A 26,855-nucleotide genomic window follows, 5' to 3' on the forward strand; every position below is an offset into this window, starting at 1 on the left:
ACAGAGATCGATAATTTCACTTGTGATCAGCAGAGATAGATTATTTCACAGATGGTCAGCTAAAAGCAATATGTACATTGGTGGACAGCCGAGATTAATAACTACACTGGTTACATAGTTCAGAAAAAAGACACTAGTGCACCTAGTACCCAGAATAACTTGCCACACATTTGTGGCAGTGTTGAATTGTAAGTCTGTTAACTTGCTGCACATTTTAACTGGCAAGTTGTACACTTGCAGAGCACTTGAAGCACAAATTCTAGTTGACACTTTCCAATTTGTAACAATTTTGCGTGGCAAGTCTCTAGCAAGAGAAAAGGTGCAGTGGTGAGTCTACAGCAAGAGCTCTGCAATTCTACAGCATGGAAATTCAGTCACAGTGCCCCCGGTGGTGGGATGACTATTGCACAGCATAACTGAACCAAAACTTGCAACAGACTTGCAGAATGTTTGCAAAGAAAGTTGATCTGCAATGCGGACTTGCTGCAATTGTGCAACAAACTTGTGCAGCCTGGCAAGTCTAGCAATAGTTTAGCAAATCATTTTGAAACTTTCAGCACAATTGCTTGCTATCTGGGTAGTCAGCAGAGAATGTATACACTGGTGATCAGCAGGGACTAATCATTCCTAATATGGTCAGCAGAAATTAATAAAGTCATTGGTGGTCAGCAGAGATCAATAATTACATTGGTGGTCAGCAGAGATTACCAATTACTTTATACTCATGATCAGCAGAGACTGATACTTTCGTCAGTGATAATGATTAGCAGAGACTAATAATATATTTGTGATAATCAGCAGAGAATAATAATTACATTGGTGGTCAGCATACATTAAGTTTACCACTTGTCCCAGTTCCCCCCTAGGAAATGGGTGTCCCGGAATGTCCCTGACCATGGGGCTGTGCAGTTTACACACCACACTGCACAGACACCTTGACCACCTCACAATGGACACTATAGCGAAATTGCACATGTGCAGCAGCACTCGACAGGGGCACCACCTTACCTTTTCTGGCTTTTGGCTATGGAGTACAGCAGTGCCATTTTAGGGTGGCTGAAGTACTGTGCAGTGTAATGTTTACATTGTACAGCCTTTTAGATATAGATATAGATATTTTTAGATCAGAAGATATGCTGGGGAGTAGGGGGTCAGACTACGCCAGCAGGGACAAGGAGCCTTAGGACTGGAGCAATCCCTAATCTACTGGTGATGGGTAAAATATCTACTTACACCCGACCTCTGGTCTCCTAGCATTGCTTCCACTTGACACCTGCTCTGCTAGCATTGCTTACACCTGGTTTCCGCTCTTCTAGAATTATTTACACCTGCTCCCTGGACTCTGTGCACGACTTGTTTTTTACCTCTGCAAGCTGCATGTTACACACTCCTGCCCCCTGTACCCATAGCAGTGAAGATTCAGGGTTTTTGTTTAACCACACCCCTTTAAACCCTTCCTAATGTTACCACAGTTTGGCCACAGCAACAATTTGCCATGGAACTCATAGTACCACATAATTTCTGTTCTTGTAGTGCATCCCGAAGTATGTAATTTAAAGGATGTTTATGTGTTGTGCATTAATATGAGACCCCCATGGCAGTGCCCAATTTCTCGTACTTTTTTTTTTTTTTTTGACAGTAGTTTGCTTGTTAGCCCTCAACATAGCCAGAAGTTCGCAGGATGTTGAACAAGATTACCTAAACTTTCGGTGAATCGGCAGATTTGCCCATCAATAGTCTCTATATCTGCCCTTTATAATGTTGGCATTACCTTTTCTACTGCTATATAAATGCATTGTGCCAGTCTCTAATTTCTCTCCAATCATACTATAAATTAATTTCCTTCCATGTTCAAATCCAATGTGCAGTTTGAAAAAAATACCAAGGGTTAAGTTAAAGTTCAGACACAGTGGAGATAATTTAAATGTATAATAATGAATGTTTAATGTTGAGTTGTAAAATAAGTAATGTGCAAATATACACAATAAAGTACGAAAGTGCTTGGTTATAGATGCACTTAAAAGAGGCAATTCTTGTGGTAATATATAAAAACTTATAAAGGATATGCTTGGAAGAATAAATATAATAAATGTATCACATGCTAATCTTATTCCCCTTTAAATTAAAACAGTGATAAAATCTTGCGTTAAAGTTCAGTTCAGTGTTCAGAAGACAGGGTGCTTTGTTCTATCCACTTGCTTTGTGATTGAGACACAGCTTCCACCATATAGATCACCACTTGTGGAACAAAGGACGACCCCCTATGGGGATGCACTCACCAAACATATGAAACCAATAAGCCTTCAAAATGCCAATGCAGTTTTCTCCTTTTGCCACTAGTTATCTCCTTTGTTGGAAATCGGCTTTCACATATAGAAATCTGTATATGCGTACCAAGTGGAAAACTGTTTAAGCGTTAAAAATACTGTGCCTTATTCTGCTGAGTCGAATCCGTCCGAGGAGAAACGATCGTTTGCAACGTGCACCTAAAAATGTGCACTTCCGTATTTCCTCGGATCGTTGGAACGCAGGGATTGAGGCGCACTTGTCACTTCCGGTGTAGTTACGCACTGACGCGTTTCGTCATTTCCGACTTCATCTGAGGGCGTAACCAAAGATACCGGAAGTGTTCTTTTATTCACGTAACCAACCAATCAAATCTGAATGCCACATGATCTGCGGGGCACTGCACCAATCACAAGCTACCCACAGGACTTAACTGTACCGTGAGCAGTTACGAACGGCGCAGACCAACCACAGAGTGCAGCAATCTATAGATTTATCTGCACCATGTTCAAACAATATGCATCAAGTAACATGTTACTATTATTAATATACACTGCATAAATCACCGATCTATGAATTGCTCATATTTAAGGACAATTAAACATCATATATAGGTACAGTTAGTCTTCATATATGATTGTCCGTATACAAATAAAATTTTATCCGCATACAAATGCAACTCGAACAGCAAATATAATCATTTATCTTATGCAAAATAAGAGACTATTCCCCAATCATTATAACATTGTATTCCACAATCGTTAAAATTATGAGACTCTATGTCTACGTAATCTCAACTACTTACAACGCAAATATAAATATACCTATAAATGTAAACTTTGGGACAAACATGAATCTAATTAAAAGCAAGTAACGGGACCATTAGTCATATAGATACATACAATTAAATGGAACGATATTTTCGCGGTACCATACACGTACGATCTGCACATCCGGATCCGAATCTTGCAATAATTTTCTTTCTTTAAAAAGACTTTATTTAAAAAACTCTATTTAAAATTCTCTTTTTATTTATTTTTAAAAAGGTAAACTATGCCTCTTCTTACTAATCACTAATCTCAGGAAACGCAAGGATTATGGTAAACAGTGCAAAAAGAGATTACAAAATATATATTTAAGATTACCAAAAAATATATAAAAAAATATATATAAAAAATAATTAAAAATAATTATAAATGAATAGACTCTTTTGAGGGAACATCAATAAAATTAGCACCAACCGTGCATAAAATTATTAATAATAATAGTTTTTATAGATTTTTAAAAAATAAAATAAAATAAAAGGCGACTTTAATGTATGATCTTAAGTATCACTTATAAAACAATTTATATCGAGTTCTATGTTTAGGCCTTTTGGACTGAGAACATCTGCGGAATATATCCAATGAGTTTCACGTTTGGATAATTCACGTATTAAGTTCATTCCCCTCCAATGTGGTTTAACTTGTTCTAGTCCCCAGAATTGAAGGCCAGTGGCATCCCTATTGTGTTTCTGCTTGAAATGCAATGAAACATTGTGGTCCTTATATCCAATTTTTATATTATGTATATGCTCTGTTATTCTTACTCGTAGTTTCCTTTTGGTTCTGCCGATATACATTAGACCACATGGACACATTAAAGCGTATACAACGTGTGTGCTATTACATGTGATAAACTGCTTGATCGGGAAACTGCGATTATTGGACGGTGAGCTGAAGTTATCTAGGGATCTAATTGGTTTTGCTACCTCGCGACACGCCTTGCATTTACGACAAGCAAAAAACCATTTTCTGTCCCAAAAAGTAGGGGGAGGTTTTGGGGGGTCAATGACTTTTTTTTACGATTTTATCGCCAAAATTTGGAGCGTTTCTGTATAAAAACTGAGGTAGAGCGGGCAATGCGGAATGCATTTTTTTATCTAACAACAAAACATGCCAATGCCGTTTAAAAATACTTTCTACCTCTTTATATTGTGAATGAAAATTAGAAATGAAACCCCATTCTTTGTCAAATTTCACCTCAACAATCCTTCCACAGTCTGTGCTCGGTTCTTCCTCTTTTTTATCTGCCAAACATAATGCTCTAGGCATATTGCTGACCTCATGAATCACTTTCTGTAATTCCTGATGGTCATCCCCGTTTGAGGAAAACCTTTCCGCTAAGATATTGGCTTGTCTAATGTAATTCTCAAATTCTGAACAATTCCTCCGTACGCGACTTATTTGCCCTTTTGGTATGTTCCGTAGCCACTGGGGGTGGTGGCCACTAGAAATAGGCAGATAACTATTACGATCTGTATTTTTAAAAAATACTTTAGTTTCCAATTTGTCCCCTTTTCTATAGACTGTTACGTCCAGAAAATTTATCTCATCCTTATTCCATTCTGAGGACAGACTAATGTTACGATCATTGTTATTCAACTTATTAATAAATAAATTTAATTGTTCAACATTACCCTCCCAAATTAAGAACAAATCATCGATAAATCTTTTGTAAAAAATTAATTCCGAAGGAGGATCATTAAAAATCACTTTGTCCTCCCATTCTGCCATGAAAAGATTGGCAATACTGGGTGCAAATTTTGCTCCCATTGCCACCCCTCTTTTCTGCAAATAAAACACCCCATCGTACCAAAAATAATTGTGACCTAGACAAAAGTCCAATACGTCCCTTAAAAATATTTTTTGGCTGTGGGGAAGATCATCCCTTTTACTCAGTGCCCAATTTAATGCTAAAAGAGCATCATCATGCTGTATTACTGAGTAAAGTGATGCTACATCTGATGTCACCATTAAGACCTCACCTCTATCTTTTAAGTCTACTTTATGTAAAAAATTTAAAAAACTTTTTGTGTCCCTCAAGTATGATCTCGTGCTCACCACACTTTTTTGTAAAAAAGTATCCAAATATTGGCCCAGTCTTGATGACACTGAGCCAATGCTATTTACGATAGGCCTAGCTGGTGGATTTATTGGGTTTATATGTATCTTAGGTAGGGCATACAGTGTAGGTATCCTATTACTAACAGGAAGAAGATATTTTTCCTCTTTATTTGTGAGCACATTCTTCCCTACTGCAGACCTCACCAAATTTTCCAACTGATTTTGATATGCTCTTGTTGAATCAGATTCCAACCTTGCATATGTTAGATTGTCAGATAACATCTCTGTAATCTGATTATGGTAGAACTCTTTAGTGAGAATAACGACACCCCCACCTTTGTCCGCTGGACGAATAATGATATCCTTCCGTTTTTCCAGCATTTCAATGCCATCGTTTATATGTCGATATTGTGGTAATTTTATAGGTTTTAACTTTTCCAGGTCATTCAAAACCAAACCTTTAAAAACCTCTATATGATGATTAGGTAAATTAGGTGGATTAAAAAGGGATTTATTTTTTAAACCACTATTAACTGGTCTATTCATATACGTAACCGGTGGTCCTACCCGTGGTTGACTCCCTAAAAAATGCTTTTTTTATGTTTAATTTACGTATGTATTTGTGTACGTCCACAAATACATCAAATTTATTAACCGTTTTTTTCATACCACACTTCAAGCCTAAATTTAAAATGTTTTGTTCCTTATGAGATAAGACAACTTGTGCTAAATTAAAGATGCCTTCTACTCTGACTCCCTCCTTCTTTTTTTGGATCCTGCGACCAGCCCTGCAACCCCTGGATTTCCTTCCTTTCGCAAAGGTGGACCCCTGCTGTTTAGCATTGGGTCCTCTTTCTGGGGGTGATAAACCGGGGGTATCAAATTTTTCATACCATTTTGATGGTTGTATGTGTATTGATGGTACGGTGGTTTTCCCCTGTGCGGATGAAATCCCCGACCTCTCCAATGACTCCCTCTCCCTCTCCCTGTGGGGGAAAATTCCCCTGATTATATGTTTGAAGAGGTTGAAATCTATTGTATACGGGGACATTATAGGGTCTATATGGAGTATCTCCATATGGTCCATAATTAGATAACGGGGGTACTACCCCAGAAGGATTTTCAAAGAAACGTTGGTTAGTTTCTCCTCTTTTTCCCTTTGCCTTTTTCTTTGTTTGTTTAAAAGGCGTAGAGGAATAAGCAGGAGAATTCAAAAGTGAGTCATTTGGAATTTTCCCATCCATCACAATGGCTTGTGAATTAATTAGTCCCACTCTACTGGCTTGATTACCTGATCGTGGAAGAGGGGGTGGTAAATCCAATCCCTCACGTCCACGATTAGAACTATCAGTTTGTTGTTGCCAAGCATATACTGCATTTATCTTAAAATCATTTAAATCCCTATAATATTTTTTTAATTTCTTTTTTTGCGTATCTCTGTCTACCTTTTCTAATCTCTTTTGTACTCTGTCATTAAAATCCTTAATTTCCTGAGAACCTTTAATAGGTTCCAATTGTTCATGTAAATCCCTAATTTTACTTTCAATATTTATCATTTTACGCCTTTTGCGCTGTAAAACCAACTGTTGCAATTTAAAACCAACACCGTTAGAAAAGTCTAACCACTCCTGAGTGGAGTCTATGTCCATTAGACCGTCTTGTGGGGCTACATCCCACCTTAAACTCCTTAAAATTATATTTTCTTTAGCATATTGTTCAAGGATACAAATATCCCACCAGGTTCGTACCTGTTTTTCCAATATATTACCCAGTGCAGACATTGCTCCATTATAATTGGTTTCCGTACTTATTGGCTCTGAATTAGTGAACAAAGACTGTATGTCAATGCTCCTATTCCTTAAAAATTGTATAACATCCATAGCAGCAGAGAAAATAGTATCAAAACAATGTCAAAAAATGTGCTAAAACAATAATTCTCGCCAGCCCCTATAGCACACTACTCTGCGCTCTTGGGTGTTTAAATACAATATTTACTCAATATATCATCTATTAGTCAGCTGCTGCTTTTAGAACAAAAACATATCAAAAATACACAAAACATGTAACTCAAACTAAAAAGTCCACTTTTTATGTATAGCAGCGCATGCACTTGGCGATAAAATCGTAAAAAAAGTCATTGACCCCCCAAAACCTCCCCCTACTTTTTGGGACAGAAACTGTTTTTTGCTTGTCGTAAATGCAAGGCGTGTCGCGAGGTAGCAAAACCAATTAGATCCCTAGATAACTTCAGCTCACCGTCCAATAATCGCAGTTTCCCGATCAAGCAGTTTATCACATGTAATAGCACACACGTTGTATACGCTTTAATGTGTCCATGTGGTCTAATGTATATCGGCAGAACCAAAAGGAAACTACGAGTAAGAATAGCAGAGCATATACATAATATAAAAATTGGATATAAGGACCACAATGTTTCATTGCATTTCAAGCAGAAACACAATAGGGATGCCACTGGCCTTCAATTCTGGGGACTAGAACAAGTTAAACCACATTGGAGGGGAATGAACGTAATACGTGAATTATCCAAACGTGAAACTCATTGGATATATTCCGCAGATGTTCTCAGTCCAAAAGGCCTAAACATAGAACTCGATATAAATTGTTTTATAAGTGATACTTAAGATCATACATTAAAGTCGCCTTTTATTTTATTTTTATTTTTATTTTATTTTATGTTATTTTAAAAATCTATAAAAACTATTATTATTAATAATTTTATGCACGGTTGGTGCTAATTTTATTGATGTTCCCTCAAAAGAGTCTATTCTTTTATAATTATTTTTAATTATTTTTTATATATATTTTTTTATATATTTTTTGGTAATCTTAAATATATATTTTGTAATATCTTTTTGCACTGTTTACCATAATCCTTGCGTTTCCTGAGATTAGTGATTAGTAAGAAGAGGCATAGTTTACCTTTTTAAAAATAAATAAAAAGAGAATTTTAAATAGAGTTTTTTAAATAAAGTCTTTTTAAAGAAAGAAAATTATTGCAAGATTCGGATCCGGATGTGCAGATCGTACGTGTATGGTACCGCGAAAATATCGGTCCATTTAATTGTATGTATCTATATGACTAATGGTCCCATTACTTGCTTTTAATTAGATTCATGTTTGTCCCAAAGTTTACATTTATAGGTATATTTATATTTGCGTTGTAAGTAGTTGAGAATACGTAGACATAGAGTCTCATAATTTTAACGATTGTGGAATACAATGTTATAATGATTGGGGAATAGTCTCTTATTTTGCATAAGATAAATGATTATATTTGCCGTTCGAGTTGCATTTGTATGCGGATAAAATTGTATTTGTATACGGACAATCATATATGAAGACGAACTGTACCTATATATGATGTTTAATTGTCCTTAAATATGAGCAATTCGTAGATCGGTGATTTATGCAGTGTATATTAATAATAGTAACATGCTACTTGATGCATATTGTTTGAACATGGTGCAGATAAATCTATAGATTGCTGCACTCTGTGGTTGGTCTGCGCCGTTCGTAACTGCTCACGGTACAGTTAAGTCCTGTGGGTAGCTTGTGATTGGTGCAGTGCCCCGCAGATCATGTGGCATTCAGATTTGATTGGTTGGTTACGTGAATAAAAGAACACTTCCGGTATCTTTGGTTACGCCCTCAGATGAAGTCGGAAATGACGAAACGCGTCAGGGCGTAACTACACCAGAAGTGACAAGTGCGCCTCAATCCCTGCGTTCCAACGATCCGAGGAAATACGGAAGTGCACATTTTTAGGTGCACGTTGCAAACGATCGTTTCTCCTGGGACGGATTCGACTCAGCGGAATAAGGCACAGTATTTTTAACGCTTAAACAGTTTTCCACTTGGTACGCATATACAGATTTTGCTTTTACATAATAAATATTGTTATACAGTATTATGCTGTCTGGGCATTTTTGTTTCCTATATGTGAAAGCCAATTTCCAACAAAGGAGATAACTAGTGGCAAAAGGAAAAAACTGCATTGGCATTTTGAAGGCTTATTGGTTTCATATGTTTGGTGAGTGCATCCCCATAGGGGGTCGTCCTTTGTTCCACAAGTGGTGATCTATATGGTGGAAGCTGTGTCTCAATCACAAAGCAAGTGGATAGAACAAAGCACCCTGTCTTCTGAACACTGAACTGAACTTTAACGCATGTTTTGAAAAAAATGTGCATGCGCTGCTATACATAAAAAGTGGACTTTTTAGTTTGAGTTACATGTTTTGTGTATTTTTTATATGTTTTTGTTCTAAAAGCAGCAGCTGACTAATAGATGATATATTGAGTAAATATTGTATTTAAACACCCAAGAGCGCAGAGTAGTGTTCTATAGGGGCTGGCGAGAATTATTGTTTTAGCACATTTTTTGACAGTGATAAAATCTTGTGATAAAATATCCGTAAAAAATATAGGCAAAAAAAAATCCTTTTCATTGGTGAAGAAATTAATAAACTGAATGTGTCTGTGGAAAGTCTTTAAAAAGTAAAGTGCAGGATGTATGGGGACTGTATAATAATATCAGTAAACAAGAACAATGCCCCATGCACACAGTCGGACATTCCGACAACAAAATCCGTCTGATATTTTTCCCATGGAGGTTGGCCCAAACTTGTCTTGCATACACATGGTCACACAAAGTTGTCGGAAAATCCTATCATTCAGAACACGGTGACGTATAACACGTACGACGGGACTATAAAAAGGCCAGTAGCCAATAGCTTTAGTTTCTTAGTCTATTCTGAGCATGCGTGGCACTTTGTAGCATGTGATATGTTTATTATATTTATTCTTCCAAGCATATCCTTTTATATGTTTTTATATATTACCACAAGAATTGCCTCTTTTAAGTGCATCTATAACCAAGCACTTTTGCACTTTATTGTGTATATTTGCACATTACTTATTTAACAGCACAGCACTATCTTGATTTTATATTCTATTTTGGGTTCTGATATTTACTTTAGTGTTTGCAGCAGTATTTATCGTACATATTTGGTTGGTGCAGGGATATCATTTTTTTACAATGTTTAATGTTAGCATAACAAATCTTAAAAGAAGAAAAAATTGCATTTTTGTACTTAAGGTAAAATCTTTTTCCTAAAGTCCACTAAGGGACATAGGTATTTAGTAATTTAGTAAATTGTGGACATTATGGTTATATTGTGCCTTCAGGTGTCTGGGACAATGGCAAACAAAAAATATTAAGCCAGCCTCTGTATCATTTACCTCCAATCGTTATGTCTAAGTTTTAAGAGGCCATAACGGAAAAGGGGTGTGTCCCTAAGTAGACTTGAAGAAGAGAAAAAGGATTTTATGCACAAAAATCGTGTAGTTGTCCCTTTAAGAGTGTGCAATGGATGGCTGATGAGCTTCTAAACTAGAAGCAGTCACTATTGCATTAACTTTGGATAACTGGTTCAGCTCACCACTCCTGGTACACATGAATCTGGTCCAGATCATTTGGCGACCTGCTGTCCCCCAACTCTGTCATCATGATCAGGTCCTTCTGATCAGGTCTTCACTAGCTGTCTGGACTATCCTCCCTCTGTGGCTCAGTCCCCTGTCTCTGATGTGGGTACAGACACTCCAGCAAAAGGTCTGCACTCTCTCTGTCCCCCTTAGCAGATTACTATGGCCTCTGGTCTCTGCACAGTCCCAGGAAAGGGCACAGGTCTGTATGGCTTGGCTTCCACCTGCAAAAAAAAACAGATCTCTCCGGCATTGCCAGGGAAAAGTTCTATCTCTCCTCAAAGCCTTATGCTCCTTGTAGTCCACAATCCCTTAATCTCTATTCACTTGCATTGCACTGTGCTGCTTTAAGAACTATAGTTCCTAGTATCCTTAAAAGCCACTGCATAGCAAGTCCTCTTGCCGCTGATTAGCAGGTATTTAAGGACTAAAGAAATGAGAGAGTCCTTCTGAATCTTACGTGTAGGTGTTTTGGACCTGGGATGTCCGAAAAGTAAATTTGCCTGTTTAATTATGACATATGTGATTCTAAGAATCAAAATAGATTACCCCTACAAATGCAGAATTCTCCAAGAGCAGTAGGTAATGATCCCTTTGGATCTTGCAGGCCACAAAATCTTTCAGGAGAGGGCTAGGTTTGAAAAGGGCTACATACCTCAAGGGATATAACTATTTGTGATAAAAAATAGGGCTTCCCTGAAGAGGAAGTGTGCGATATCCAGTGGGATATGATTCCCAAGGATATGGAGCTGCCAGAGTAGGAATTGGAGATTCCAGCAGATGGAGTACCTTAATGACCTAGGGAAAAAGCAAAATTGAGTGCCATACCTCCAGAGAAGGCAGATAAAGAAGGTGCGTAATTAAAGGGTCTAGAGTTGAAGCTACAAGGGGAAGCTTGGGCATCCAAACTATGAGGAGGTACATATCCAAGGGACCCAGCAGAATGAACAAATAGTCCCTCATCATATGCCAAATATATGCACCTTAATGCTGAAAGAAAGCAGATGACATAGAGGACTTCTGGCCTTAAGATCTGCAATTTGAGTGGGAGGTAGACTTTGATCGTCTACAAGATACTACCGAAGAAGCAAGTAAAGAATAGGGTTCCTCCATCCCATCCCAAGATCTCCTGCATTGAGGCAGGAACATGGTACAAGCACCAGAGGCATCAGGAATGACCGTTTCAAAGGCACAACCAAAGAGACACCCACCACATTATGTCAGACTTACCTGCAAATGGAGCCCTACAGAGCAGCGTTGTCACAGCTCCCCAGGTGCTTCTATCTTCAGCCGGTCTTCCTTCTGGGTTTGCAGGCTGTTTGAATGGCCAGGGCTGTGACTTCATTCCCACACAGGCACGCAGGAGCCGCAGCACAGTGCTCTGCATTGAACCACATTCTGTATGCCCTGAATGCAGAGTGTTATTGCCCATGCGCAGGTGACATCATCGTCGGCTATTGCTGATGTGAATATCTCCTAAATTTTGCACATTTAGGAGATAGTCATTACACCTGCAGGTAAGCTTGATTATAAACTTACCTGCAGGAACAAATTGAAATACAGACTTTACTACAACTTTAAAGGGCAAAAAAGTGAAATATTCCCTAAGCACAAAGCCAGAGCACCATTTGCATCTAAACACACATTACTCATGGGAAATTAGGCTTTTGTAGATGCTTGTAGGAGACAATCACAGCTAAACTGCAGGGTTCCAGACATTTGTTCCAGAAGCTTCAGAACACAAAAGTTTGCCATTGAGATCAAGGGGTCTCTTTTAAGAGATTTACCTTCGGGATGAAGGTATTTATTGAACGGATATACTGAGGGGGGTGTAAAAATGAAGTTGTCCTTTACAGGCTTCATTGCTATACAACCAGAGGTAATCCAGCCTTCTTCTTTAGAGCATGTACTATTTTCGGTGCCATATATTTTCATTAATTTAATTAAAGTAGCTAAAGGTTATGCTATGTGCTAATCAATAGTAGTAAAACCCAAGGGAGTGTTACATTTGCAGGCATTAGCATGATGTTTACATACTTTTACATTAAAAATAAAAAATAGCTAATGAGTCATGTAGTTGCTAGTTAATGTTTACACCATATATTTTGAAAGCTTATTTATAGCAAGTCTAATCTTTATTATTTGATTTCTTGTGTGACTGTAGTTCCACTAGAGGTCACACGCAGGGCCGGTGTCTTGTAAAATACAGTCCCCCATCAGAAGCTGTCCCCTGCGTACTGCGCATGCGCAGTACACAGGAACACAGATTCCGAAAATTGCCGAGGACGAACGGCGCCTGCGCCGTGAGTCCAGGTTCTATCCCCACTATCCAAGTGGACATAGAGTTAGAATAAAAAAGAGCCGAGCGGAGCGAGGCCGAGCCCGAAGCGTGGCGAGCGAAGCTCGCCCGCGAGGGGCCCTCTAAAATTCTTAACCCTATGTCCGCTTGGATAGTGGGGCTACCGCCTCCACTCACGGCGCAGGCGCCGTTCAACTTCGGACTTTTTCCGAAGCTTCGGCTGCTCCGTACTGCGCATGCGCAGTACGGAGCGGACAGCAAATGATGGCCGGACTGTATTAGGCAGAACACCGGTGCTAGACTATTTTGCACCCTAGGCAAGACCAGCTACTTGCGCCCCCCCCCCCCCAAAAAAAAACATACCCTGCATGGCTTTGTGAAGTGTCATTAAATAATAGCACAACACACTCTTTGATCACAGATCCCAGTGTGTATTGTGTGACAATCTGTCAGTTTTAATTATTTCACTGTGAACACCACTGAAGATTTTGGTGGGCTCTGGATTATGAAGCCCCTTGCCCTGAATTATACATTACATTTTTCTTTACAGGCCTGCCTTAACCATCACTTGTGCCTAGGCATGTCTTTCATCCCCACCCACTGCATCTGGGACCCCTTTCCTCATCATCTACTGTGCCTGCAGCCTCCCTTGCTTTACCACCCACTGCACCCACAGCCCTCTTCCCTCACCACCCAACATACCTGTAGCCCCCCTTTATTGCAGAAATACTACAGGAGAGGGTCACAGACGTCAAAATGTACTACAGGAGAGGGTCAGAGACTGCCGACAGGGTACAGGAGAGGGTCAGAGACTGCCGACAGGGTACAGGAGAGGGTCAGAGACTGCGGACAGGGTACAGAAGAGGGTCAGAGACTGCAGACAGGGTACAGAAGAGGGTCAGAGACTGGGGACATAGTACAAGCGTTTCCTAGGCTAGCAGTGACCAGTGTGGAAAAACATTGATCACTGCAATATGTGTAAACAGGAGTTTACAAGATATAACAATGTGCCAAAAAAACTAAAAAACTAACAGTAATTTCTCAAGCAAAGGAGGACAGTAAATGGTTAACAGGTCTGAGACGCTCCCAGCCTGACCAACCTAATTCCTTCAAAGATAAATAAAAGGTCAAACAAATCATGGATGGACACATATAGCTATAGAAACAGCAGTCATTGCAGGTCTTGCAGAAGTCTAATCAGCATTCTCCTGTCCTGTGTTCAGTGTAAATAAAACCACAGATAAGAAGCAGCTTGAGAAGACAAGGGGAAGTCATCCCGATCAGTGTGATCTCTGCATATCCTACACACAGCACCAGAGAAGGAGAACACTGATACCTGTCTGCAGCCAGCATTGTGACAGCTTTTATCTCATACCTTCACTATGCTCAGGTATGTCGGGTGAGGTCCTCTTCATCCCGCCCTGCTCTGGCCAACATCTTCTGGTCAAATGTGGCGGGCTGGACAATATGATTGGCTAAGGAGTTAGTGGGAGGCGGAGCAACTTAGCAGTCATGCCCTCCCACTCAGAAGATGAGCGCTATTGGCTGCCTGCCTTGTTACACAGACGTCCCTCTCCCTCCAGCATTGTGAAATCCTGGGAGGGAGAGGGGAGAAGCTGCACACCACAGCGCAAGGCTACCGCCCGCCCGCCGCACTGAACTCCTTGCTCTCCGGGTCCCCTGTCAGTGGCTCTGCCGGGAGCTTGGGGGTGGGAGAAGAGGAAGAAAGGGGGAGGCAAGGGTCGGCTGCGCCCCTAGGCGGCAGTGCGCCCTAGGCGGCTGCCTAATCCGCCTAGTGGGTGCACCAGCCCTGGTCACACGTGCAGTTAAAAAATAAATGAGGTAGACCTTGTGAAAGTTTATTCACAGCAGACACAAGTGTAAATCTTTAGCAGGTAAAATCCATGTTCATGAGAAAATTTGATGTGTTCTGTAGGAATCTTTTTCTACTGCAGTGTGTTGTGATTGAAGAAAAGTCCTGAATGCTGCATTTTGGGTCAGTAACCCTAAGTATTGTCGTGGACAGTTTCAGGTGTAAAAATGCATGACTTTATTATGGCAGAACTCCACCCAACCTCTGCAATTTTTTTTCTTGAAGTCCACTGAGGGGCACAAGGGTGAGACCCTTGTTGTCTCTCAATGGACTTCAAGAAAAGTTTTTTTTGTGTTTTTTTAATGTGAACTACAATAATCTTATTTTCTTTATTGCCGTTTGAAATCAGAAATTCTGATATAGTCAGGACATCCAAAAGTAGTCCAAGTAACAACCACTGAGGGTGCCAACAGATGTAAAAATCACTGGGAAAATAGTAGTTTGAGGAATCAAAGTCTGAATCAGGGCTAGATGCAAAAAAAGGGGAGGGCACCGAGAATCAACCTGATGCCACACAGCAGGACTCATAATCACGGCTAAAAGGAAGCTGTTTCCTGAAAGAGTAATGCCCCGTACACACGAGCGGACTTTTCGACATCCAAAGTCTGACGGACTGAGTCCGTCAGACTATTCGATCGTGTGTGGGCTGCAACGGACTTTAGCTTCGCTAAAGTCTGACGGACTTTAGAAATGAAGCATGCTTTAAATTTTCCCGACGGAACTCCGCCGGACCCGGTCCCCTTCGAAAAATTTGCTCGTGTGTGTGCTACTCCGACGGACTAATACCGACGCTAGGGCAGCTATTGGCTACTGTCTATGAACTTCCTACGTCGAATCCAGTCGTACGTCATCACGTTCGACTCCGTCGGAGTTTGGTGTGATGGTGTGTGGTCAAGTCCGTTCGGTTGAAAAGTCCGCCAGAACTCCGTCGGAACTCCGGCGGAACTCCTTTGGAGGTCTGTTAGACTTAATCCCTCTCGTGTGTACGGGGCATAATAAGCCTTAACCAATGAAGACTGGAGGACCAACCAGCAAAAGGTTTAATGTACCAAAAATAGGTGAAAAAAAACACACCAAAGGGGGGAAAATTAGAGCAACCACTAATGTGGTCAAGAAAACATTAGTACTGAACATAAAAATAAAAAGTTTGGACAGACATACCATGTCCAAAGGGAAGAAGCAGAAGGCTTAAAGTGCTAACCCGAAAAAGAAAATCCTGATCCCTTAAAGCATATTATACAGCAGAGCGCTTGTGCTGTTTAATTTGGCCCTCTGTATACCCTAAAATACCTAGCTGACTATACCCTCCCCTCTGCAAACAGACCACGATAATCATGGCTGCTGAGCCCCTGATACTGTGGTCTGTTTGTGTGATTCTGTCAGCCGCAGCTCTCCTGTCTCCAGCTCTCCCCGTGTCTGTGTCCTCTGTCCTCCTCCCCTCCCTGCTCGTACCTGCATCCGCCCCACCCCCCGCTCCTCCTGATCGCAAATCAGCTATTAAATGGTGCCATCTGCTCTGTGTCATTATTTACACTTACACAAGGTGGGCCTTGCATTCAGGGTAAAGTGCTGGCTAGGATGAGCAGAACCTCTGAGGGGACTTAATCAACCCTATAACAGCTAAACAAATTTTCCTTCCTACACAACTCACACAGGGAGATCTGTGACTGGAGAGGACAATTATGAAGTCTGCCCCTGTACATCTGATGTCAGCTTTTCTTGATTGGAAATGTCACAGGGGTACAGGATACATGTAAAAAGCAAGCAGATTTTCTATGAACAGCACCTGATAGATCAACGGGACCATGTTTTTCCAAGCATCAGATCCAGTACAGCTCACTCATACTATCCAGCTCCACTATTGGTCATGGGAAGCTGTAAGCTTATTGTCTCCTGCCAGGTGATGATCCTATGGTCACTACTGTTGTACATTTATATTCTTACCCTTTGCTTTGTGCATTCAAGCAGATTTATGACTGCAAGACCTATACTTTAGTTTGAAACATCCTGGCGCTTATTTGTACAAATCTCAACCGTTTTCCTTACAGGTTGGACACTGATTTTTTTCATGTATAAAATGCTTCAACTTCCCCTAACGGAGCCCCCTTCAATCCCCAGGCCCCATAACGGCCATGTGGGCTGCTATGGCTATTGTAACTCCTCTGCATGTAATGGGTCTTGATTGATATAAATAGATAGCTGTAACTCCTAACTGTAGGCAGATAATGAATCTTGTAGTGCCTTTTGTCCAAACAATCAGTACAATGTAGAGATAGAAATTTTCTCTGAACAATTATTCCACCCACAAATTGGATTTTTAGTTACCTCATGTTCTTACACAACAAAGGATTTCCAGTGTGCAAATGTTTCTTGTTCTAAAAAAGGTATGTATGTAATCATTTGCTGTATGGCTAGCATTTAAATGAAGGCACATAATACAGATGCGCTTAGAAGTCCTATATTATGAAATAGATTGCAAATGAAAAATATAGGTTACATTTTTTATACATATTGACTATTTTAAAATCAATTCAGTGCTTCCCAAAGGCATGATCCAGCCAGTCCAGATGTCAGTTTGCCAGTCCTTGACTAGTCTTCCATTAGTGGTAGCAATTACCCTCCTGTCATATAGACATTTGCTCTGTATTGCAGTCAGTTTGATTTTACTGCATTTACGCAAGATCTTACGGATCTCTATCAGATGAACTGTTTCTGAAGAGTTAAAATTGTAAGTTGATGTTGAGCGGTGTATCCTTATATTTTTACGTGAAAGTCATTTCCAATTATGTATTATCTCTTTTGGAAATATTGATTTTTTTTTTTTTGTGCAATTTATATAGTCAACATAGAGGAGACATATTACTTTATTTTTATCGTTGCACAAACTTATGTAACATCACACGAGCCATGATACTTCCTTTGAGATCATATGTAGAGTAAATGCTAGAACTACACTATAAGTCTGTCCTTTGCTTCATAAATACATCTGTGAAATGGAAAACCAAGCCGCAGACCAGTCACCCATCACAATTTATTTCATGCTGCTGATTCACTAAAACCATCAATTTCCACGGCCCAAAGGCTTGCATGCTTTCAAGAGAATTCATCGTATTGAAAAGCCCTAGAGAGAATCTTCTTGGGAAAGTGAAGTGAAGCTGAGGGTCCTGATATGTTTACGCTTGGGGAAATACTAAGTGGGAAATGTTTGAAGATTTTCCATTTATTAACTTAACTTTTATGACTAGTGACCTAGTCTGAAATGTTATGAAACAAAATGTATATAGACAGAACTTTTGTAAAGGATTACGATTTGAGTTTAAACCTACTCTTGTCATCTCAGTTCATGAATTTCTACATAAGGACATTGCAAAAGGAACATTTCATATCACATTTTAATATGTATCATAGAGGATGGCTTAAAAGCAAAGTATAGTTTATTCATTTTTTAACCACTTAAGCCCCAGAGCATTTGGCTGGCCAAAGACCAGAGCACTTTTTGCGATTCGGCACTGCATTGCTTTAACTAACAATTGTGCGGTGGTGTGACATGGCTCCCAAACAAAATCAACATCCTTTTTTCCCGACAAATATAGCTTTCTTTTGGTGGTATTTGATCACCTCTGCGTTTTTTATTTTTTGTGATATAAACAAAAAAAGAGCGTCAATTTTGAAAAAAACACATTATTTTTTACTTTTTGCTATAATAAATCTCCCCACAAAATATATACATTTTTTCCCTCAGTTTAGGCCAATATGTATTCTTCATATTCATTCTACATATTTTTGGTTAAAAAAAAAATCACAAAAAGCATTTATTGATTGGTTTGCGCAAAAGTTATAGTGTCTACAAAATAGGGGATAGTTTTATGGTATTTTTATTTTATTTTTTTTACTAGTAATGGGGGCGATCAGTGATTTTTAGCATGACTGCAACATTATGGCAGACACATCAGAAACTTTTGGCGCTATTTTGGGACCATTCACATTTATACAGCAATCAGTGCGATTAAAAATGCACCGTTACCGTTTACTGTGTAAATGTGACGGGCAGTGAAGGGGTTAAGTGTGCCCTAGGGAGTGATTATAACTGGGGGGGGGGGGGGCTGGGCTGTGTATGACACATCACTGATCAGCGCTCCCGATCACAGGGAGAGCTGATCAGTGACACTGTCACTATGTAGAACGGGGAGATGCTTTTTTACGTTGGCATCTCCCCGTTCTTCCTCTCCGTGAGGCGATTGCGGGACCCGCTGTTGGACGCTGTTGGGCTCACGGAGCTCGCGGCAGGCACGTGCGCTAGCCAAGCCTCGCGAGATCACGTACAGTAACATGATTTTGCAGAACCAGCCTGCCGCAGTAAAACTGCTGCGGCTGGACCACAAGCGGTTAAAGATATACAGTATAATAAAAATATGCTCAAAATGTAAACATCACAAGCATTAACAGCGCTTAATATAGACAAACAACATCTAAAACATGCTAATATCTCATATGGTGCAGAAAGTTCAGAAAAAAGTGAATTCTCATAAATGATAGAAGCGAATTAGTCCACTCCAGTGTCCAGCCATACACTATATACCAGTGAATATATCAAAAGTGGTGTCATAAACCCGTCCACCAATGGAAAGTTTCTTAGGATAGACTGTCACAAACACCAGTAGCTGCTATGATTAACTTCTGATAGTAGTAAGATCAAAGTTCCAAACACTTCAGCTGTTAGTCCTCCATCAATCCACCAGGTGCTTCCCCCTTTGTGTGGGCGTGCTTACCGAAAGTATATGCAAACTGAGCCTGTCACAGTATCCACCACATGGGGCTGCAATGTCTCTTAATGGGAGCTTGAATTTCCCTTAGACGGACAGGTGTGATGTATTAGGTAAACCATGCAAAATTACAAGGGAATATTCTTCATAGTATAATACTGTTTTATTAATAAAACTCTTCCCCCTCGTACAAAATATGCTTACTTAATCATTAACAATAAGCAAGCGTATTACATTATAGGCATCTAGCTCACCGCCGAGTACCACTTCACTCAAACCTCCTCCGCAATGAGTCCCGGGTGGCGTCTTCCTGGGACTCAGAGGAGGTTTGAGTGAAACGGTACTCGGCACTCTATCTTAAGGAACTTTCCATTAGTGGACGGGTTTATGACACCACTTTTGATATGTGCACTAGTATATAGTGTATGACCGGACACTGGAGTGGACTGATTCGCTTCTATCATTTATGAGAATTCACTTTTTTTCTCAACTTTCTGCACCATATGAGATATTAACATGCTTTAGATGCTTTGTCTACATTAAGCGCTGTTAATGCTTGTGATGTTTACATTTTGAGCATTTTTTTTATACTGTATCTTTAACCGACACAAGACACAAGCAATGATTTTAGGAAGTATTCCTGAGTCCGTGCAGTGATGTCCATCACAGAATCATGCCTGTTTTTAAGGCAGTGTCATCCAATATTATGCTTTGGCACAGAGATGTCTCCAGTTTCTCATAAACTTTTGACGATTTTATGTACTATAGATGATGATATATTCACAGTCTTTGCAATTTTACGTTGAGGAACATTATTCTGAAATTGTTCAACAATTTTTAGATGCAGCTTTTCACAGATTGGTGAACCTCTTCCCATCTTTACTTCTGAGACACTCTGGCTCTCTTATTTTATACCCAATGATATTACTGACCTCAAATAAAAGCAAACAAAGTTAACTGATTCGGCGCTTGTGAACAAAAAACACTTGTATAAATGGAATAGCTTCTTCTATAATAGACAGGTATTAAATACAAAAAACCCTAGAAGTTCATAACATGTAATTCATAAGTTAAAGCAGCGCTTAAAGGTAATAGGAATAAACCTCAATAGTGGTGGGGTGCCCTATAAAGGGCGAGTCCAAAAGAAACTTTCGTATTCCTAAGGAGTGCTCATATGGTATCTTGTCAAATAAATGAAAGGCCTTCACCAAACCATGTGACCCCGCTCCCCTCAAAATAAACAAGTAACAAAACAACTTCCTTAAAATCCTTATCGGTGATCATAAGGGGGTTAATACATCTCTCCTGACAGGTATGGTCAGTCAAAACATGATTTCCACTTGCTGGCTCATTAGCTCGTAACATAAGGTAATAACAATCCTCATAGAGTAAACCTGTTTAAAAGTTTTATTCCCAGCAAAGACATACCGTTTAAGATTTACACTTACAAAACATTGAATATAAAATAGCATCTCGTGGTATAACCAAAATCTCGTCCGTGGTGATACCCGGGTGGAGATCGTAACAGCTGATAGGTACAACAAGCTGTCTGGTCACGCCTAGACACGCTTCGTCATTGCATCTTTCTCAATAGGTGTAAACCTTAAAGGTCGGTGCCTTTGCTGGGAATAAAACTTTTAAAAAGTTTCACGCTATGAGGATTGTTTTTTCCTTATGTTACGAGCTAATGAGCCAGCAAGTGGAAATACTGTTTTGACTGCCCATATCTGTCAGGGGAGATGCCGTAACCCTTTATGATTACCGATAAGGATTTTAAGGAAGTGGTTTTGCTGCTTGCCCAATAGCCATGTAAATACGGTTAAATATGCAGTTATATCATATTGTTCTCGTGAGTGTTTATTTTGAGGGGAGTGGTGTCGCATGGTGCGGTGAAGGCCTATAATCTATTTGACAAGATACCATATGAACATTCCTTAGGAATACCAAAGTTTCTTTTGGATTCACCCTTTTTAGGGCACCCCACCACTATTTCTTGTTTATTCCTTTTACCTTTAAGCGCTACTTTAACCTATGAATTACATGTTACGAACTTCTAGGGTTTTTTGTATTTGTTATCATATTACTGACCTGTTGACCATGAACCTAAATAGTTGCAAAATGTTCTTCCAGCTCTTCCTTGTTAGTACGAATTACTTTGTCAGCTTTTTGTTGCCCTGTCCCAACCTATTTGAGACGTGTTGCTGCCATCAATTTCAAAATGTGTTTATTTTTTTTTCTTAAAATGGTGCATTTTCTATGTTTCAACATTTGATATTTTCTATTGTGAATAAAATATGGGTTTATGAGATTTGCAAATCACTGCATTCTGTTTTTTAGGTAGACATAACGTCCCAACTATTTTGGAATTGGGGTTATAGATGTTTAAACTATTATTAAAATAATAAATATATATTTTTGTAAAATTTATATAATGAAAATATTTTAACGAAACTGTACTTTTAATTTTTGTACAGTTTTCATTTTTTAAACATTTTCCATGCATACAGTCTGAAAGAAAACATATTTTTGCAAGAATCTACCTTTGGGGTATTATATTTTGTAATATTTGGTAAATGATTTGGTTTATATATTTATCTCATTATGTTATGTGTGATACATATTTTATTTTATGGGAATTGTGCTTTTCATGATATGAGGATCAGTAATGGTAATTGTCAGTGTGTGTTCGTGAAAAGATGATGATCTGCAATAATTTGTACAAGCATTTCAAACCTCCTAATACACAAACCGATACTTTTCTTTTTGCAGTGGGACTTTGAAGATTTAGATCAAAATTGGAATAAGGACTCTGAAGTTCCAAGTATCCAGCCAAGTGACAGCTCTGTTCTAAATGTTGAAAGTTGTAATTCTGAATTGCAGTTTACATCCACTCTCTGGCCAAGATAAAAAAAAAACTTTGACATCAATAATGGCAAAAAGAAAACGCAACCTGCAGCCATGGTAAAGACAGAAAAGAAGTGAAAAAACCATACATACCTTGTCAATGGGCTAATTATATTTTTTCATTTAAGTATATCACTGTCATTGGCTTAAAAAAGTATGATTTACTGTAAAGATACTACATTCAAACAGGTTTTGAAACACATGACAGTTTATACTTTATCGTCTGCCTCGTATAAATTAATCCTCACCCAGTGAATAAATAATTTGCTTGTACTAAAACTTGATAAAAACATGCTGCAGGGGTGAGCATAGCACTTCTTTTTTTACAAGCCTGTAGCTTGTGAATCATCACCTGGCCATATTTCGTCATGTCCACTGCTTTCTGGATTGACAACACTGTCTATGGTGCCGAAACCCTCTCACTGTGAGTTGCAGTGTCTGGGAGTGGGGGGGGGATTGTGTTATATGAATGAAAGAGGATTTGACCAAATTAGGTAGGGTAGGTAAAGGAAGTTTTTATTTACTTTAAGGCTTTTGCAGAACATAGTAACTGGATTTGGGACTTGTTTAGACTGTTATAAAGGAGCATTAAAGTAATATTAAACCCAAAACTTTTCTTAGTTTAACAATGAGCACAATACAATAAACATTCTCTTAAAAAACATTTTTTTTTTTTTATAAATTCTTACCCCAGCATTTGGAGTTGACAATGTTCAATACATCTGCTTGGTCCTGATCTCTTAGGGCTGCTTCTCTGAACTTCCAGTTTTACCGGAAAGCGTTAACAGTGGACAATTCAGTCCTCAGTCAGTCTTTTAGCTTGGGGGAGGGAGAGGGAGGAGGAGAGGAGTGCTTTGCCATCCTAAGCCGTGGGGCTGGTTGTTTCTATTTATGAACACAGTGTAGGGAGACATAACTCTAGTCCCCCTCCCTCAGTATATCTCTTCATGCAGCCTGTATTTCTCCTGTGGGTTTTTCTTTGTATCCTGAGCAATTCTTCCGCCAGTTGTGACTGCAATTTTCTTGGTCTACCTGACCTTGACTTGGCATCAAAAGAGCCCCTAATTTTCCTTTCTTATTAAGTGATTGAATAGTACTGACTGGCATATCCAAGGCTTTGGATATCTTTTTATATCCTTTTCCATCTTTGTAAAGTTTTATTACCTTGTTATGCAGGTCTTTTGACTGTTCTTTTCTACCTCCTCGTGGCTCAGTGTCTAGCCTGCTTAGTGTATCCATGTGAGAGCTAATTGTGATTTAAAAAGCCACAAAGGTGGGAAATGAACATTTAATTACCGTTTTAACCACTGTGTGCCACCTTTTGTGTCTGTACCAAGGCCAAACATTCCAGGATATGTAAACTTTTTATCAGGACCATTTGGGTGATTTTATCATTAGGATTTAAAAAGGATCCAAAAAACAATGTGATAATAAATGGCTTCATGTGATTGGTAACCTTAAATAAAACAGTTTTTTGGCATGATTAGTCATATTTTCAATATCAATGCCAAAATGTCACAATTTCTGCCAGGGTATGCAAACTTTTGAGCACAACTGTATATATACAATATGTTACTATGGTCATGTACAATAAAGACATGAAAACAGGATGACTCAGTCACTCCATAACTCTATCAATGTGTTTCGTAAATCTTAGTTCACTTCATCGGGAGATGATATTGCTGAATGAATGTACTCCATATAAAAAAAGAGTCCCTAAATGTATGTACATGCATCCGTCAGATACTGAATGCACAGGAGCCCTCTCCAGAAAATCTGTCCGGGGAACTGTGGAGCAATCGGAGAGCCACTCACCAAGGACTCAAAGCAGGGGTGGAAGGATGAGACTGGCCTGACAGTATGGATAGATTTCATCAAATGACTAGGGAAATGTCTCACTGATAGATCACCCAGCAGATCAATCCAGGCGCATAAGCAAATGGCCAACACAGCTGTAATGGTCACCTGGACAGTTATACAACTCCTGTATTAGTGAGACACAACTCTGGAAGAATGTGTACAGGAGGCACCGGACTATTGTCTGTCTTGTGGGGTAGTAGTGTTATATATATTAGCAGATTTAGAACCGCTAACAAATTGAAGCCAGCTCATACTTTATTACAACAAACATTTTTTTTTGCGGGGATAAAGGTTTTGCATGAATAAATGAAAGCTAATCATTTAAATCACCCCAAAAAACATGGAAGAGGGGTGGGATTTTGAATGAGATGCATGACAGCATGCATCTCCATCCCTGCTTATATAGAATAGAAGAGTTTGGGGACTTTACGTGAGGCATGAAGTCAAGGCTATTAAGCAATTAATATAGGAAACATAAATTAAATACATTTTTATTTTTGTACAACCATGAATGGCAAAATATATTTATAACAGTAATATCATACATGGATAAAAGCATGGAAGAGCACTGTATAGCAAATCCATGTGTGCAATCATAAAGCATGGCAACAATATCATAACTTATTACATGGTACATTAGATAGAACTGTCCTCTACATCAATAAATAACTTGGGACAACATATAAAAATGTAGTTTACAGTATATTACAATTGAAAGTTAAAAATGAATACATATAGAACCAACTATGGGGCATTAGCATCTATGTATGTCTGATGCGTTTCGTGGGATGATTGCCCACGCTTCAGGGGTGGATGCTGCATATATCTATAATGAAACATACAAGTAATGTGACCATAGTCTTGTAGTTGACCCAGGGAAAGGGGATTGATGGTTACAGAGGACAAATAACATCCCTTTGTATACTCACGTTGGCCTGGTATGTGCGGCCAGAAGGGGAGGACCACTAGAAAAGTCCCCCGTGGGAGCTGAGGTATTGGAACACAGGAAGGTAACAAGGAGCACTTATAGAATCCTCAAAAAATAAATGTCTAAATGGTGGTGAAAAATGGGCTCCACTTCTGTGAATATAAATAAGTGGTATGTGAGAATCTATAATAGTGTATGTAGTTAGAGAGGTAGAGCAGATCCGTGACCAAATGGAGAGGAATCAAAATCACCAAATTATAAAGGATTACATTGGGAACCAAAGTCGTAATCTTTTAAGTAAAAAAGTATCAAGTGTATGGTATAGTAGTGTTGTAAGCCACTTTCAGATGTAAAAACAAAAAATAAAAGGGAAATTTAAAATAAAGCAATTCATTTGAAGTAGTGTTAAGCGTAAAAAATTAAATAAACTCACAATGTAGGGGCCCTGAATTACACAAGGCTGAAATCCAGAACCAAAATTACAAGTGTGTGCACGATAAGCAACACAGATCTGTGTACTGCCAAAAGAGTGTGTTAAGTACTCCCTGCATAGTCAGTGTCCCGCCCAGCGTCATGCTGACATGACAGTGGAGGGGAGACGTCCTCGCCGGAGTGGCCTGGGCCACCCATTGAGGCTTAACCTCTCCTCACATATGTCAGTCAAAAGGATGAATTAACACGCGCCAGCCATGCGATGCCCGGTAAGACGTCACATTCTCAGGGCAGTGACATGGCGCTGATGTGTAGCAGAAATACCTGCCTGAGCCCCCACCTCTGGCCTGCTGGCTGGGGGATGGTGGAAGGAGAAGGACACAGCATCGCAGCTCCCGATAGAGGACAGCACAAGGGTCCTAAACACCCCGACCACACAGCCCAAACCAACCCTGAGCATGGAATTAATAATAAAATATATTGGAATATAAGATTTAGTGGCCTGGGGACCTAAGTTAGGGCAAACCAACTCAAAACACCATATATTATGGAGGACATGCATGAATGATTTAGACTGCATGGTAGCTTGATCTCTGCCTCCATCCCTAATGCATAAAACATGGAAGAGGGATGGAAATTTGAATGAGATGCATGACAGCATGCATCTCCATCCTTGCTTACAGGGGGTCCCTGGGTTACAAACAAGATAGGGACTTTAGGTTTGTTCTTAAGTTGAATCTGTAAGTCAGAACAGGTACATTTTTAAGTGTAGCTCCAGCCAAAAAAAAACATTTTTAAGCTTTTTGGATAGCATAGGGAAGAGTTAACACCCCTGTAACATTTTGCTGTCTGTGTCCATGTTCAGAAGATTCCACCTCACTTTCTGTCAATGACAATTGGATTTTGAAAATTTTGAGTTGTTGTAGAAAACGCTTTGGTGATAAAGCATCAGTGGAGGTACATTTTTTCCCATAATAACTTTTACAGAAGTGAATTTTCCTTCTTAGGGGTAGATTTCCTCTCACTTCCTGTTGTCTCCCTCCTTTTGTAAGTAGGAGTTGTTTGTAAGTTGAATGTTTGTAACTAGGGGACTGCCTGTATATAGAATGGAAGGGTTTCATCA

At 39.3% G+C, this 26,855-nt stretch overlaps 1 protein-coding gene across 1 annotated transcript in view; it reads left to right on the forward strand.

Annotated features, from left to right (window-relative positions):
• Positions 1–24,146, forward strand: part of TMEM44 (transmembrane protein 44) — a 75,249-nt gene extending 51,103 nt beyond the window's left edge. Inside the window, exon 10 of the mRNA XM_077487468.1 lies at positions 22,378–24,146. Within this exon, the coding sequence (XP_077343594.1) occupies positions 22,378–22,515 (138 nt within the window). The 3' untranslated portion in view covers positions 22,516–24,146. The remainder of the gene's footprint in view (positions 1–22,377) is intronic.
• The last annotated feature ends 2,709 nt before the right edge of the window (positions 24,147–26,855 follow it).

This window comes from Lithobates pipiens, unplaced genomic scaffold (genome assembly GCF_037356315.1).
Source record: "Lithobates pipiens isolate NorthernLeopardFrog02 unplaced genomic scaffold, aLitPip1_a1.2 Scaffold_18, whole genome shotgun sequence".
In the NCBI taxonomy this organism is placed as follows: Eukaryota; Metazoa; Chordata; class Amphibia; order Anura; family Ranidae; genus Lithobates; species Lithobates pipiens.